This window comes from Rhinoderma darwinii, chromosome 4 (assembly GCF_050947455.1).
Source record: "Rhinoderma darwinii isolate aRhiDar2 chromosome 4, aRhiDar2.hap1, whole genome shotgun sequence".
NCBI lineage: Eukaryota > Metazoa > Chordata > Amphibia > Anura > Rhinodermatidae > Rhinoderma > Rhinoderma darwinii.
In genome coordinates, this window is record NC_134690.1 from 260,574,292 (window position 1) to 260,586,932 (window position 12,641).

Consider the following 12,641-nt stretch of genomic DNA (forward strand, 5'->3'; position numbering starts at 1 on the left):
GTTTGTGTCTTGGCCATCTTATACCTGGGACTAACATCTATGACAGAAGATTGCCATAGACATGAGATATTTGTCAGTGGAAGTAACCACCACTCGCATACATGTGGCGTCTAACCAATGATCCTGCCAAAAGGTCTGCTGCCAGGGGAAATAAGTAGCAGTCTGTCTCACAGGAACATAAATGCCATCGCTGCATGCATGTTTATGGAAGAGTCAGGCACATAAGCTGCCGGCTGAAAATAGTGTCATATAAAATGCAGTAGGCACTAGGGCTGTCCCGATACCAGAATTTGGACTTCGATACCGATACTTTGTGTAGTATTGTGATACTCTATACCAAAATGATACTTTAGCCAACAATAAAAGAAAAAAAAATAAAAAAGAACTTGTTCCATTTTCTGATGTGAGGCGCGAGGTATTATGAATTTTGAATCTCCACGTGCCTTACATTAATAGTAATTAACCCCATCATGTTCCTCAGTCATAATGGACAACATTGGGTTAATGTGTGAGGTACATGATGGGGTTAAATTACTATTAATGTGAGGCACATGAAGGTTCAAAATTCATAATATCTCGTGCCTCACATTAATAAGTTAAAGAAAACAGATTTTATTTTATAACAGCATAAACATGAATGACGCTATACATTTAAACCGGTTGCGACGATACCGAATGTGTGTATATCTTATGTATGGAGACTTAGTTTAATGTTTATTGCAAAAAAAAAAAAAAAAAATGCGTTTGTTTTTTTAAATTTATCATTACTTACTTTTTTACTTTTTATTTTTAAACTTTAATGTACTGGCAGATATCTATATATGCCAGTACATTAGCCTCTGTACTGATAGTACACAGGCAGTTGTTAGGACATACCTCATTATGCCCTAACAGGAAATGGACCGTGGGCTGTGTGCCCATATATGGTATGTCCCCCGATCAAGTCACAGGAAATCCCTGTGATGTGATCCAAAGGGCATCCCCCCTTCTCATTTACCCCTTGAATGCTGCGGTCAGATATGATTGCAGGATTAAGGGGAACGGCAGAGATCAGAAATTTCTCCGATCTCCGCTGTTAGAGCGGGGCTGCAGCTGTGTAATACAACCATTGCCCCGCTCCTGACAATAAGTGTGTGCGCGCGGTCAGCATAAGGTGATACAGCCGATGCTGCACTAATGAGCGGTGGCGCAGGCACGTAGGACAGAACATGGGGGTGTTTTGCAGTGCATGTTCTGTCTCCAGTGCCGGCAATCATTAGTGCTGGGCTGGTCGCATCACATCATGCTGACCGCACGTGCATACGTCAGGACTCCGGAGCGGGGCAATGGCTGTATCACACAGCCGCAGCCCCGCTCTGACTACATTCATATGTTACAATGCTAACCTGTGCGGCCGCACAGCTTAGTATCGAAATACATGAAATAATGGTATTGAACCGTTTGAGGGTGCACAGTATCGAAGTTTCGATGCATCTTGCAACCCTAGTAAGCACATAATTGACTTTATTAGAAAAGTGTTAAAAAGGGGTTGATTGATGAGAAAATTGAAAGCCGGACCCCTAGCGAATTGTATAGGCCGTCAATTTTATCTTATGGGACAACTCCTTTAACTTTAACAGAGTGACCCATTGATGTGGCTTTTACCTTTAACTGCTGCTGTAATTCACTGTTGAGCCGTGCAAGAACTGTGTTTGTTTCTTTATTGCGCCGAATGGAGGCCTGAATTGCTTTCTTGTCCTTTCCAGCTGATCTAGAAACACGAAAATACGAAATGTTACCACTTCAAGTCAAATATAAGACTTATATCCATTTGCACTATTCAGGCAAGATCTCCATACCTGGTAGAAGTATTAGAACAAGAAAATTGTTCTAGATTGAATAGCCACAGACAAGTAGTGGATATATAAGCCTATAGAATTTGTCTGCTGAAAAACGCCTGTTCAGTGTTAAAGTTACCTTGGGATAGATGGCTGGGGGGCAAGCACTGAAGGTGCAGTACTCTGCTTCGGATTGGATTCTTCCACTTCTGGTTTGAGTTCATCTTCAGATTTTAACCGTCTGCGGACAGGTTTAGGCGGTGGTGCAAGGGGTGTGCTCCCTTTTCCCTGGTTAATTTATAGATTAGAAAAAAAAAAAGAAGTAAGAAATATAGCTTAAATAAATACAGTGCAGGTATATAGTATGTTGGAGGGGTTTCCAAAGCTCCACCACGCAAAACAGAGCAAACTGGAGTGGACTGTTCACATTCTTTTATTATGGGGGATCAGTGGCAGTTTAGTCATTTCACCAACTTTCCAGTCAATGACTATTCTGTTTTTATCTGAAGTGCATGTGGCTTTCTATATTAATGCACAAGCATAACTCACCTACTCTAATTATACACCAAGGAATTAAACATTGTGTCTCTCTCTCCCAATGCTAAACCTATATAGAACAATGTCACCAAAGATCCATAAATGATGGCACTCTGATTACACTTTGCATTGGTTTGCTTGAATTGAAAACAATTATGTTCGACCTATAAGTTAATGTCAATCTGCACCCCTTATTCACTTCAATGGAGATGTGCTGCAATACCAGACACAACCCATGGACAGATATGGTGCTGTTTTCGTAAGAAAGTAGCCATGTTTTTCTAACCCTGGACAACACATTTAAACCAAAAGGGGTCTGGGCAATCGACAGATTAAGCAAAGGAAAAACGGTTCTGAATAAGGACGAAATATTGATGTGCATATGGAAACCAGATTGAAAAAAGAAAGTTTAAACCTTGGGATACCAACAGTATTACTTGTTACTAAATAGTGTAGTAGAAAAGAAAAGAAAAAATAAATAAATAAAATGTGACAGCACATATCCTCACTCATTGGTAAAGAGGGGTTATAAAGTCTATGTATCACCCTCCTGGGGTCAATGGAAGATTGTACAGTGGGAGAAATGACAGCAGTAAGAAAGATCACAGCCTGCTCAGCTGATATTACACGGGCCGATGAGGGCCGTGTAAATGAGCGCCAATCAATGAGTCAGCTCGTGCTCAATTGCTCTTTTTTTAATTTTTTATAAGGAGACAGTATGGGGACGAGCGCTCGTTACTCCGATCACTCGTCCCCATACATTTCTATCATGTCGGCAGCGCATACTTACTGGATTGGCAGGGACAGCAACAACTGCCTTATCTTCAACACGTCCATTTAACTTGGCACCACGGACACCATCAGCTGACAGCTTCTCAACCTATTGAGACATGAATTTCATGTGCATTTTAGCAAGTGTCAAAGAATACATTTAGAAAAAAGAAAGTTAAGACCTAATCCAAGCAACAGTCAAGAATTGTATTTAAAGTCAATCACATTTAGAGTCATGTACCAGGAAATGCAGCCTAAGATATCGCACTACACAAAGAACACATTGAACTTACTCTTACTTATGACGGCATATATTAAAATACAGCAGTAGAATAGAACGATTTTGGTTTAACTTGTCAATTTAGGCTATGTGTAGTTATTTATAACTGTTAAACCTGGCATTTCATCCATTTGTAGCCCTAGTGAATGGAGAGGTCTACAAACCTGCACAACTTCCGGTTTCTCGGGGTCCTCGGCTTGCTGATCTGTCACACATGACGCAAATGCTTCAAACTGACTAAAGTCTGCAAAATTTGGCTGCTCAGGCATTTGCTGAGGAGAAGTACTTGGATGGGTTAAAAGACCTTCAGCATCCACTGAGTGGTGCATGTGTGAGCCTGAAGTCTGCGAGGAATATGGACAACAACATAATGAAGCAAAGGCTTTGGTCCCAATGTATCCTACTAACATGCATTTGTGGCAAATACACAAGGTACACAAAGACTTTACTGTAATAACTTACCCGTCCTGACAGCGATGGAAAGCATGAAATACTCTACCATGTTTTCCTGTACTTGGCAGTGTTCGGAAGACCTTGGGTGGATCCAATCACCAAACATCCCCACATACACACAACTGTCATTAGTAAAGCCAGGTAGGGAGTAGGTAACAATAATCATGTTTATTTATATAGCCCCAACATATTCCATTGGCTTTACAATTGGGAAAGTAACAAAACAAGTAAAATGACAAATAATCAAAACAAAGTAAAAAACAATTGGACAAAAAGAGAGGTCCCTGCCGATAAGAGCTTTCAATCTAATGGCCTGTTCACATCATCGTTGCTCTTCCGTCGAGTAGTTCTGACAGAGGTTTCTGTCGGGTTACCCCTCAACTGAAAGGCAAACTGAATCCTACGCTACTAGCCCTTCAGCGTGCCTGGATAGCAAGGGGATATCACTCCTCCTACTCCAGTTATTCGCGAGGAGGATCGCTCCCAATAGCCAAAAGTTTGTGCCTGGAGGTGGTGCAGGTGGCCAGTGATCATTTTGGTCGATATATTAGAATGTACTGTTCGATTAATAGGTCATTTTTTAATATTATTAACTTATATGTTCCCCTGCCTATGGATCCTGCATTGCTAGATTTGGTGGCTAAGAAGTTTCCGGTTAGTCCGGTGGTGTGCATGGTTGACTTTAATGCAGTACCGGATGCATTGGTGGCTCGTACGGGTGGGGTGGACCAGACATCTGCTTATCTTAATTAAGGCGTTTCATCTCACTGATGTGTGGCGTTGGAAATTTCCGTTTGATAGATTATACATGTATTATTCATCCACTCAAAAATCTTAATTTCTATTATTTAGCTTCTCAACTGGTGATTGCTCGTTGGTGGGTAGGTATAGATCTGAGTAATGCAGCCACTGCACTGGCAGGTGCGCTTATGACCTCTTATGAAAGTCTGACAAATTTGCTATACAGATTTAAATCCCCAGGCTGTGTACCAATCCCACTTCGGACGGTGGCTGTAGCCTGGAGGACAGCGCACACTCTGCTAAAGGTTATTACGGTCCCCTCATACTCACCTAGGACTCCACTATGGAGTAATCCTTGGTTGCCTCATCTTGAATCACTACCGGGAGCAGTGATGTGGTCAGGGGCAGGAGTCAAATTCCTGGGGCAGGTATTTAATGCAGATTCTGGCTTGGTATCTCTTTCTGAACTTCAGGAGAGATATAACATGTCAGGGACATGTTTTTTTTATCATCTCCAGCTACGACATGCCTGGTGTGCCCAATTTGGCTCTACGTCGCCTCAGGTGGGTTTCTCTGGATTAGAGGACCTGATTGGTCCCTACCTTGACAGAGGAGGACTGGTGGGAGGTGGAATCCTCTTTTTTTGATTCAGTCGTGAGTGCAAGGGATTTTCTAATACAGTCTAGGTTCTTGCATAGGATCTATTACACGCCAGTTAGGCTTCAGCGGATGGGAGCATTGACTTCGGATAGTTGTTTTCGCTGCCAGTCAGACGTCGGTACCTTTCTACATTGCGTGTGGATGTGTCCCAGATTTGCCCCCTTTTGGTCAGAGGTAGCCGAATTTCTTCATACCCATTATGAGTTTCCACGACTTCTTACCCCTCAGATGTGCCTCTTGGGCATTATGGATGACGTTATACACAACCACTATAAGAGAAGATATTCTTTCGCATTGTTATGTTCTGGACACGAAAGTTTGTAATTATGGCTTGGAAGAGCACAGAACGCCCGAGTTTGATACACTGGCTGCATCTAGTAAATAAATATATGCCTATGTATAAGAAGCTCTACCTTAGTAGGAAATGTCTGGATAAATTCTGGAAAACTTGGCCGAGGTGGTTGGAGAGACTGGAGACTGCAGTTTAATTGTCACTTGAAAGTGTTTGGAGGGGTGTGTGTGTGTGTGTGCGCGCGCTGGTAGTGGGGGGGTTTGCGCACAGGAATGAATGTGTGTGTGTGTTGGTAGTGGGGGGGGGGGGGTTTGCGACAGGAATGAGTGTGTGTGTGTGTGTGTGTGTGTGTGTGTGTGGAGGAGTGACAATAGGTACAAGGCGCTACATTTTATTTAAGGGACTAGCCCCTTCTGCGGGCAAGGGAATAAATAAATCTGCACTTGATATCCATGTTGGATCAAATACTGTCTGGGTGATGGGTTCATGCTGAGTGAAGTGAAGGATAGCAGAAATAGAGTGGAGTGTAGATGTCTGTCACCAGGAATAATAGTAATCTTCATATAGTGGAACACATTCTGCAGCGCTTTACAATTGGGGAAGTAACTTGTGCTCTGTTCACACCTGTGTTTGTCACTTCCGTTGTTCTGTTCAGTCATAGGAGCAGCGTCGGTTACTGATCTGTCAAATGACTGACATCGTCGCCCAACAAACACCATTGACTATAATGGGGTCCACCCTTTAACCGAACAACATAGAGCTGCATGCTGCACTATTTCGTTCTGCATTTTTGACCGGATCTGCGACTGAAGTAACAGAGCCTCCAACGCAAGTGTGAACACTTATATAAAACAAGATCAGGTTAATGAAAACCATACCTAATAGAAAAACCCAAAAAATAAATGCAATATCAATATCACACGATGCCAGTTCTGAAGAAAATATATGTAAAACAAAAAAGAAAAAATATTTCAGAAATATAACAAGGCACTCTTGGGTTGTTGAAAAATTATGAAAATTTACTTTATTTTAAACTCCAAATATTTTTGAAAATATAAATATATGCATACAAATGTAAAAGATTTTTCTCCTGACCAGGAAAAAGTTACAGACAGATGGAAATTACCTCCTATACACTGATTACATTCCTTGTAATATAGATGACATTGATTTATATAGATATTTCCAACCAAAATTGGGGTCAATTGCATAGACCGGAAAAGCCGCTGGGTTACGTTCACACTTGCGGTTTTTCCTATATGCAATAGTTCCTTTCATTAGAACGTGGCCATCATGCAATAAGAAAAAAATTGTATTTGTGATGTGTGTGTTTCTCGCTCTCCCCTTTCAAAATCGGTGCTCTCCGGATGACCAGAGGTAAAAACCCATGTGGATAATAGAAGTAAGAATTGCCGTATAAAATCATTGGAAAACGGCTTATTGGGATAACAGCAGGGATCGGGAGGAATGTATATCGACCGCATTGGTCTATGAATAGACTGCTGGTTACCCCCAATTCCTAAAAAGGATCCGATTTTGAAAGGGAAGAGCGAGAAACACACACATCACAAATAAAAAAAAATTCTTACTGCATGATGGCCACGTTCTTATGAAAGGAACTATTGCATATAGGAAAGCTTTCCTTATAACTTTATTACCAACCCTCTTGAACAGGAACTCTTGCCACCTTGAGGATAAAAAAAAATAATATATATATATATATATATATATATATATATATATATATATATATATATATATATATATATATATATATATATAAGGAAAAACCGCAAGTGTGACCGTAACCCAGCGGCTTTTCCGGTCTATGCAATTGACCCCAATTTTGGTTGGAAATATCTATATAAATCAATGTCATCTATATTACAAGGAATGTAATCAGTGTATAGGAGGTAATTTCCATCTGTCTGTAACTTTTTCCTGGCCAGGAGAAAAATCTTTTTAATTTGTTTGCATATATTTATATTTCCAAAAACATTTGGAGTTTAAAATAAAGTAATTTTCATAATTTTTCAACAACCCAAGAGTGCCTTGTTATATTTCTGAAATATTTTTTCTTTTTTGTTTTACAAGTGTGAACACTGCCTTACAAGTAAAATGAAAAAAAAAAAAAAAAAGTCAAAACAAACAGACAAAAAGGAGAGGATGTATTCCGTGATTTGAAAGCACCCAAGGTCATCCTAAAACTGCATCTGACAAATACGAAAGGGACATTTATCAGAATGTTTCAGTAGTGCAGCCTTAGATGTCTGGTCTGCAAATTCATAAAATTGTATGTCAGCATAGAAGATGGGTTTCATATTAATTTTAATGTACATGAATGTATGTGTTTTTTTTTTTTTTTAGTTCTCCTGGCAGGTCTTCAGGATGGAAAAATGCAGTTAGTGGATTCACTACATTAGATGGATTTGTCTATAGGATGAAAGCTTCTAATTTGCCAATGAAAACTTCTAACCTGCCTACATATGTATAACTTCATGTACTGATCAAAAATTGCTACAGAGTTTTTCTTTTCTTCCAATCCAATTTTGTTGAATTAGAGGTGGTATGTATGCCACTTAATGGCAAGAAACACAATGGTTCCTAAACCAACTGTTCAGCAAGATAGCTTGAGCTTGCCAAATGAGTGGGCAGAATAACTATCGGACAACAAATATACTTGGGCTATGTTTAGTCTTTGCTAAACTTAGGACAATTTACTGCATGGCAAGTCACGATTTATCTCTGGTGATAACTTACATATATTCAATATTGTCACATACCTGTGTAGGCAGGGGTCGGGGCGGGACTGCGGGAGGGTGTGTTACTGCTGCAGACTGGGGCTGTCCTGTTATAGAATAGATGGACAAATGTAATACTTGTACATTTCATTACACTGGTTGCATTAACAACACACTTGTGACACGGTGCAGTCAGTTCAAAAGATATAGAGAAAGGTTTATCTTCCCATGACCACCTTCATGTGTATCCCCGCAGAACAGCAATGACAAGGAGGTCAGCGCTGTAACATTCTCATGCCTCATTGCAGTTACACATACAAGGTCTACATTTAGATAAAGTGGTTGTCCCTTTAATGATAGGCACTGTGTTAACACAACTTGTGAAGTGTGAAAGTTGTCCACGCCGCAGCACTTCTTCCCCATGGTACAGCTGGATAGCAATAAAAGACATGTGACCGTGGTTGGAATTTCCATGAAGAATAAAAAGAAAAGGAGTCTCTTATCCATGTAACAGATTAAAAAATGTCCACTTTGATATATAATGGTCCTATATTGGGACTAAATTCTGGAACAAAAGAAAAAGTATTTCAAGAATTTTTTTTTCCCCACCCCAAGTAATCTCTACAGGTACATTAATTATCTAGACTTTGTGTCTAGAAACCGGTAAACATAAAAGCAGAAAGTTCCACAAATGTGTATGAAAAGGTTTGTGGAGGTTCTCCGATCTGGATATAAGAAAGTAGTGATCATAGGGGCAGAGATCTCCCTGGACTCCCATTCCTTCGAAGAACACTACAGTCATCTCCTCAGTATGTTAATACTAATGTAGTCCATATACATTTATCTGCATCTTTCCATCGAGAGTAGTCCAGGAATCTATACAACGCTTAGGCAGTAGTGAAATAAAACTAAAGAGATTGAGGATATCCAGCTCAGCCGGTTTATAATTCACAAAAATGTGCGTTCATTTGTATTTTTATAGAAACCACCCAAAAAATAAAAACCCGCAAAGAGAACTCCACCTAACCATTTTGTCACCATAAACTCAATCTTTGAATTTATGCAAAATAGAAAAATACTGTACAATGCCGAGTATGAAATGCGATTAAAGTGGTGTAATAAGCGACTTGTGTAACTCTAGGGACTTCAGCAGATAAGAAAGTGATCCAAACATTAGTAAGGGAATATGTAATGTAATCATATATTAAGGAGGATATTGCTCATAAGCCAACGGAGGCCACAACTGGTCCTTCAGCAGTCCAAAGTGTAGTGGCAAATAACAGACCAGAACATCCTCCGCTTTACAAAAAACACAGTAGAAAGGTGTAATGATATAAAACGGATATTCAGCAGGATTTGTTTTGCCAGAGAAAGAAAAAATACTTTGTTGTAGATTTTAGAAAAAGTATAAAGCAGCCAGTTAACAACTCGCAAAAAGTCCTCACCTGTTGTGACTGCGAATGTACGATTCATGTCTAAGGAAGAGGAGCGCGAATGGGAGGCGTGAGGCCTTGGTGGAGGCGGCGGTGGTGCTGTACTGTCCGGAGAAGTGCCAGAATGGGACCTGCAAAATTAGCAATGACACTTCAAACAAGAAAACATTGAAAGTTCAGACATTCACAATACAAGTAACTCACCATTGAAGTCACTTCTGGCACATTTCTTCTTTTTATGTAAAGGTGTTCAAAACAGAAAGGCTACTCTGTCCTAATAAACCAAGCAGCCACAAGTCGAGCCCCCACCCCCAACACGGAATAGACGCAAGTCACAAAAATAACAGAACGGGGGGGTGGGCTGCTGCACACTGCAGCGTACTCCGCATCATCTAAGTCATCTAGTTAGACTACATAGTAGGTGGCACAGACGTTACAGAGCCAAGTTGCCATAGAAACAAGTGTCTAGTAGGGCGTTGGTTAAATATCAGAAAGGACACAGGTAGAGAAATAGTTTCAACATCTGATTCTTCGGCAACACCTCTTCCCTGGCTACAAACATTTTGGCTTTTTGCATGTTTTTTATTTATTTGTTTTAATTGAGATCGTATCTTTACAGTGAAACCAGGGCTGTGGTTAGGAATTAGTGGGTCAAGGAAAGAACCTGACCGACAGGTACAATAACGTGCAGTCCTGACTGGAGCGCACGTGGATTAGGAGGATATATGGTGGGTCCTTCAGAGCGGGAGAGGCTCTTTGCTCCGGCTAATTGGGTTTTCAAAACCAGATGACCCCTTGAGGGAACCCAAACAGGTGATATGTTTTAAGGATTTCCTTAAGGCCGTGTTCAAACATTGCATAGCATTTAGTGCAGACATCGCTACTAATGTGACCCCAGCATAAAGCTAATCTCTAGGAATTGTGGCATTTACATTGATACACATACACACACACACACACACACACACCTCTATCCATCTCTCTCTATAATATATATATATATATATATATATATATATACACACACATATATATATATATCTACCTACACACACACACACACACACACACACACCTATATATCTATCTCTCTATACACACACACATCTGTATATATCTATCTCCCCACACACACACCTATATATATATATCTACACACACATCTATCTCTACACACACACACACACATAGATATATATATATCTCCACACACACCCATATATATCGATCTATCTCTCCACACACACACCTATATATATATATATATCTATCTCTCTACACACACACACACACACACACACACACACACACACACACACACACACACACACACACCCCTGTATATCTATCTCCACACACACACACACACACACACACACACACCTATATATATATCTATCTCTCTCCACACACACCTATATATCTATCTCCACACACACACACACCTATATATATATATATATATATATATATATATATATATATGTGTGTGTGTGTAGAGATAGATATACAGGGGTGTGTGTGTAGATATATCTATATCTCTCCACACACACACCTATATATATATATCTCTCCACACACACACCTATATATATATCTCTCCACACACACCTATATATATCTATCTATCTCTCCACACACACACCTATATATATCTATATCTCTCCACACACACACCTATATATATCTATATCTCTCCACACACACATCTATATATATCTATATCTCTCCACACACACACCTATATATATCTATATCTCTCCACACACACACCTATATATATCTCTCCACACACACACCTATATATATATCTCTCCACACACACCTATATATATCTATATCTCTCCACACACACACACCTATATATATCTATATCTCTCCACACACACACCTATATATATCTCTCCACACACACACCTATATATATATCTCTCCACACACACCTATATATATCTATATCTCTCCACACACACACCTATATATATCTATATCTCTCCACACACACACACCTATATATATCTATATCTCTCCACACACACACCTATATATATCTATATCTCTCCACACACACATCTATATATATCTATATCTCTCCACACACACACACACATCTATATATATCTATATCTCTCCACACACACACACCTATATATATCTATATCTCTCCACACACACACCTATATATATCTATACCTCTCCACACACACACCTATATATATCTATATCTCTCCACACACACACCTATATATATCTATATCTCTCCACACACACACATCTATATATATCTATATCTCTCCACACACACATATCTATATCTCTCCACACACACATCTATATATATCTATATCTCTCCACACACACATCTATATATACCTATATCTCTCCACACACACACATCTATATATATCTATATCTCTCCACACACACATCTATATATATCTATATCTCTCCACACACACATCTATATATATCTATATCTCTCCACACACACATCTATATATATCTATATCTCTCCACACACACACACACACACATCTATATATATCTATATCTCTCCACACACACACACACACACACATCTCTATATCTCTCTCCACACACACACACACACACACACACATATCTATCTACACACACACACCTATATATCTCTCTACACACACACACACACCTATATATCTATCTCTACACACACACACACACACCTATATATCTATCTCTACACACACACCTATATATCTATCTCTACACACTCACATATCTATCTCTACACACTCACCTATATATCTATCTCTACACACACACACACACACCTATATATCTATCTCTACACATACATACATACATACATATAGAAAAAGCAAATGAGAAAAGGCCCCATTGAGCAGGGCTGAAACGTTGCATGTGTTGATTAAA

At 39.6% G+C, this 12,641-nt stretch overlaps 1 protein-coding gene across 4 annotated transcripts in view; it reads right to left on the bottom strand.

The window, feature by feature from the left end:
* Positions 1–12,641, bottom strand: part of REPS1 (RALBP1 associated Eps domain containing 1) — a 138,583-nt gene that overhangs the window by 2,504 nt on the left and 123,438 nt on the right. For 3 of the 4 annotated variants that reach the window (XM_075862428.1, XM_075862426.1, XM_075862427.1), the window contains 6 exons: positions 9,738–9,856; positions 8,335–8,399; positions 3,570–3,749; positions 3,145–3,234; positions 1,957–2,105; positions 1,645–1,750 (listed from right to left, as the gene is read on the bottom strand). In XM_075862428.1, coding sequence (XP_075718543.1) covers positions 1,645–1,750; positions 1,957–2,105; positions 3,145–3,234; positions 3,570–3,749; positions 8,335–8,399; positions 9,738–9,856 — 709 coding nt within the window. The remainder of the gene's footprint in view (positions 1–1,644; positions 1,751–1,956; positions 2,106–3,144; positions 3,235–3,569; positions 3,750–8,334; positions 8,400–9,737; positions 9,857–12,641) is intronic. The other variant, XM_075862429.1, reaches the window with a different exon arrangement.